The 5,000-nt window shown below is 43.9% G+C and overlaps 1 protein-coding gene across 1 annotated transcript in view; it reads right to left on the minus strand.

The window, feature by feature from the left end:
* Positions 1–5,000, minus strand: part of LOC134088122 (membrane-associated guanylate kinase, WW and PDZ domain-containing protein 3) — an 88,811-nt gene that overhangs the window by 55,786 nt on the left and 28,025 nt on the right. Inside the window, exon 3 of the mRNA XM_062542052.1 lies at positions 4,713–4,829. Coding sequence (XP_062398036.1) covers positions 4,713–4,829 — 117 coding nt within the window. The remainder of the gene's footprint in view (positions 1–4,712; positions 4,830–5,000) is intronic.

Here is a 5,000-nt window from a genome sequence, read left to right on the forward strand (position 1 = left end):
TGTATAGGTGGCATGAATGATTTCTAATATCTATTCTATTTTTGGCTATTTTATCTTTCAATCAGATAGGAGAGTGACGTGACGTGAGTGGCAGGGAGCAAGTGGGAGAGAGAGAAGCGGTGGGATCAGGAAATGACCCGGGCCGGACCCAAACACAGGTCTCCGAGGACCCCAATGGGATGGATGCTGTAGCCAGTCACACCACAGCATCCCCCCGGCCTGAATCATTTCTACAGCGATATGATTCAGTCAATAACAGCATCACAACAAAATCGTTTTTTTTTTCTTCTCTAAAAATACCAACTCCTCGATCGTGGTGCCTTAAAATGCCATGTCATGCCAGAGGCCTGAGACTACAGTAGATAAGGAGTAGAGGCAGATAAGAATAGAACTGAGGACATGCACACAAGTGGTATCAGGTGTAAACAACAAGAGAGAGAGGAGAGAGAGAAAGAGAAAGGGAGGAAGAGGAGGAAGAGGAGGAGGAGACAACTGTAGGAGTGTTTGGAAAAATTATGTGAGAGAAGAGTGAAAAGAGAGAGAGATTGTGTTAGAGGGAGAGTGAAAGAGAAAGAAAAGAAGAAAGAAAGAGAAAGACAGACATGAGTGATACAGAGAGACAGTGAAAGTGAGACTGACTGACTGCCACTTCAGATAAACGTAATATTGTGACACTAATGACAGTTGCCATGGAAACATCTCAACAGTGTTTCCTCTGGCACATTCTCCAACCCCAAAGTTTGACTCCTCGATATGTGTGTGTGTGTGTGTGTGTGTGTGTGTGTGTGTGTGTGTGTGTGTGTGTGTGTGTGTGTGTTTGTGTGTGTCTCAAACCCACTCAACACTTCCAGCGGCACCTGCAACTTAAGTGGCAAGACCCAAGGTGTCAACAACAGTTTTCCCCAGCAACCACTCACACACCAATTAGCACCATCGCCATGGTGACAGCCGTGTACTTTTAAGATTCTCCCAAACCCAGATAACATTGCCGATTAACATGTGTGAGGCACACTGTCATGGCATACGATCAGCACAATTAGCAGTTAGACACAGGGACCCACCAGGGCTCTCCTTGAAGACATGAGAGGGTATGAGAGACGTGAGAACAGCACACCATGTGGGCTGAGAACTAAGTCTCACACACACACACACACACACACACACACACACACACACACACACACACACACACACACACACACACACACACACACACAACAACAACAACAACAACTTGCATTTATATAGCACTTTATCTAGGCACCCAAACAACAAAACATCAGCAGCCTTCAAAGGGCCTGGCAGCATGCTCCAGTCACTTGGCTCACTGCATACAGTAAATTCTGCTGATACACTATTGATCAGGTACACCACACTGATATCAATCATATACACCATAATCACCATAGATACTGATGTCGATCATATACACCATAATAGATATACTGATATCAATCATAGATATACTGATATCGATCATATACACCATAAACACCATAGATACTGATATCGATCATATACACCATAATAGATATACTGATATCGATCATAGATATACTGATATCGATCATATACAACCAGAAACACCATAGATATACTGATATCGATCATATACACCATAGATATACTGATATCTATCCTGGTATCAACATTCATACTATGATACTGATATTGATACTGAGGCTAACTCTGTACACTATGAAACAAATCACCATGAAACAAATCACCATGCTGCATTGATGAGTTTTGCATGGTATCAAGGCTGTTAGTGAACAAAGAGATCTAAATGTGTGCACACTGGAGAAGCTCCCAAATTTGAAAGAAAAAATAAATCTTTCGAGCTGGCAGAGGACTCTTTTGGGGGAGAAAAGGGAGGTTTCCCTAGAGATTTCGTGTTAGCGAACACACTCACTCTCTCTTGGCTTAGGCTATATGAATTACTGTGGCCTTTGATGGTATTATCCCTTTCTAATACTGTAGTGTGTAAATGACAAACGTAGCTCCTTATGGACAAGTTCTGCATCACACTTTCAGGGTCAGTTCAGTGAGCGCTGGTCAGTGCTTGGTCCTAAACTCTCTCTGGGATGAGTTGTCATAGACACGGGGGGAGAGATGGGACAGGGGAGAGGAGGTGGACAGTCAGCTACGTGGGGGGACATGGGGAGACAGGTGGAGGACTGGGAGAGAGGGGAGATGGGACTTCTCAGGGCACGAAGTAGACAAACATTAGTCAGACAAGGGAACCAGTGGCGTGTGTCTGGTTGTGTGTGTGTGAGTGCATGTGTGCATTTGATTGTGCGTCTATGGGTCTGTGTGTGTGTCTGTGTCTGTGTGTCTGTGTGTGTGTATCTGTGTCTGTGTCTGTGTGTATATCTGTGTGTGTGCGTGTGTGCGCGCGTGCGTGTGTGTGTGTGTGTGTGTGTGTGTGTGTGTGTGTGTGTGTGTGTGTGTGTGTGTGTGTGTGTGTTTGGGTGAGGTGGTGACAAGTGTCAGGAAGATGTGCAGATGAGAGGACATGTACAAACATGGAGAGACAAAGGGAGGACAGTGACGGAGAAACAGCAGCGTGAGGTGGAACACGGGGACCAGGAGCCCCTTAGAGACCAGACCAACGTGGAGGAGAGAGACATTTTAATACCATTAGAATCAGAATAATGTCTCAATTGGAATCAAAATGACACATGTATACGCCTTGATTATTGGAATAAAACTGCCGTCCGATAGAATCTGAATCAGAACGAAAGGGGTGGTGTAGTATTCCGTTTCTGTTCCTATTTAACAGCCATGTATACATCCAATCAGGATGCCCGCTGTAGCCCCTCAAGCAAAAGCAAAAGCAGCAACGGCTATTCTGATCAAAGATTCTAGAGTTCTGAAAACAGATGACACAAAAATGGTTGTGCAAATATTAGCTTACAGTTGTTCTCTGTTGTGTTGGCCTGTCACTCAGATCAGAATTGAAATTCTCAAAACTGTTTGCTCAAACTCCATATCATCTTTTCATTTGTGTTGTGCACATCAGTAAAGCAGTCTCTCCCCATCTTGAACAAATAGCAGTGCTTTACTACATACTTGCAACTGATTTTGTATAAATGTCTGTGTTTTTTTTTTTGACATTTCTACCCCATGAAACAAATTGGCCTTATTTCATTGCTTGTGTCATTACATGCATAAGTGTTGAACTAGCTGTCATGCAGTAACCAACTACTTGTCATAATCTGTCTAGCACATATAAAAATATCTGTGACCTCTGTTAGGTCCTAACAGACAGGAACATCAGGATACAGAAAGATGCACAGCGGTGCACAGCTCTGACCAAGGGCTGTTTTACTGTATATTGATCATTTGTTATTTTCACAATGCCGTAAAAGTCTTCTATTTTATGCTGTCAACGGAAAAAAAAACGTTGAAACATATCCAGTGTCTTGCAATCAACCCCCTCCTCACACAATAATGTGTAACCTTGTAGTTTTAAAATAGAAAATAGTGCTGCCTAGTGCTGCCTGGTATTGTTCATTAGAGAATACTTACAGAGTAAATTACCATGTTGACAACTAGACAGTTTGACTATCTTGGCATAAACAATGGTGTCAGGGCTTGTAATTTTGGATTGCACTGACAGTTTCATTGGTATAAAAATATTTGATTTTGATGCACTAATTGTTTTGAGAAATGCACTAAAAGCAAATGTTAATGATGATTCAAGAAATGGAATTGGAATGACAAAAAAACTCATCCATATAAAAGTCCATGTATTTTGCATCAAGCAACCTTTCCACAACATCATTAAATCACATAGTCCATGTCACTAACACATCATCTCTACACTGTGTGTGTTAACACTGAAGTAACTTGTTTGTGTGAAACTAAAGTGTATTGTTAAGAGTTCTTGTAAAGTATAATGCACAGATTGATGTAAACAGACCACACACTTGCTAGCTTGCTACCACCTACTACAGACATTGGTAGGTGTAGCAGTAGTTGACCAAATAATCAACCCTCTTATAAATGATGTTTCCCAGTCTCAGTGGGATAAAGGCAATAAAATACATATCACTATGTGCTTTGATAAGTCCACTGTTTACATGAAAGGGGGAGGATGCATGCGACTATGGTTACAGAAGATGACTGAACATGATGAGACACTATGAGACATCACAGAGATCTGATTTGGCACATCGAGGGAGACCTGATGAGACGCTGATGAGAGACACCGCGAGACATGAAGAATGAGACATTACAGGACAGTATGAGACATTAGAAGAGAGATATCATGAGATATTAGAATGACTTATTGTGAGAGAAGATATAATGAATGGAGCACATAGGCAGGCAGGAGGCAGAGGAGAAGAACATAAGAGATATGGTAACACTGATGGAGGAAAGCATAAGACCAGAAGAGAAGCGTTGAGTGAGGATATGAGAAGGTGAGAAGATGATTAGACAGCAGGAGAGGGGAGAGGGCACACTGTGTGGGGATATGAGGGGACATTATCTTCATCAGACCCTGGGAAAGATGAGAGGAAGGACACAGATAGAGACAGAGAGAGAGAGAGAGAGAGAGAGAGAGAGAAATGAGGAAGATGAGAGTGGGGATATGGTCCACCGAGGGTTGGGAGGACCCTATGGTAGAGGGACACGCAGGGACGACGGGACAGAGGGACCGCCGGACAGACAGCAGGACAAACGCGCGGACAGACGGACAGACTTACAGGGCACGGCCCGCAGGTAGAGGTTCTCCCGGATCACCTGCTGCAGCTGGCTATCCATGGAGCCCGGCGTGAAGCACTTACTGAGGTACAGCCGCAAGTCCTTACACAGGGTGGAGCCTGACCAAGAGAGGGAGAGAGAGAGGAGGGAGGGAGGAAGGGATAGAGAGGGAGGAGGAGGGGGAGAGAGAGAGGGAGGAGGAGGGGGAGAGAGAGGGGGAAGAGGGAGGACGGGTGGGAGAGGGAAAAGAGGGAAGAAGGGAGGGGGAAGGCAGAAATGAGGAGAAAAAG

Source organism: Sardina pilchardus, chromosome 7 (genome assembly GCF_963854185.1).
Source record: "Sardina pilchardus chromosome 7, fSarPil1.1, whole genome shotgun sequence".
Lineage (NCBI taxonomy): Eukaryota > Metazoa > Chordata > Actinopteri > Clupeiformes > Clupeidae > Sardina > Sardina pilchardus.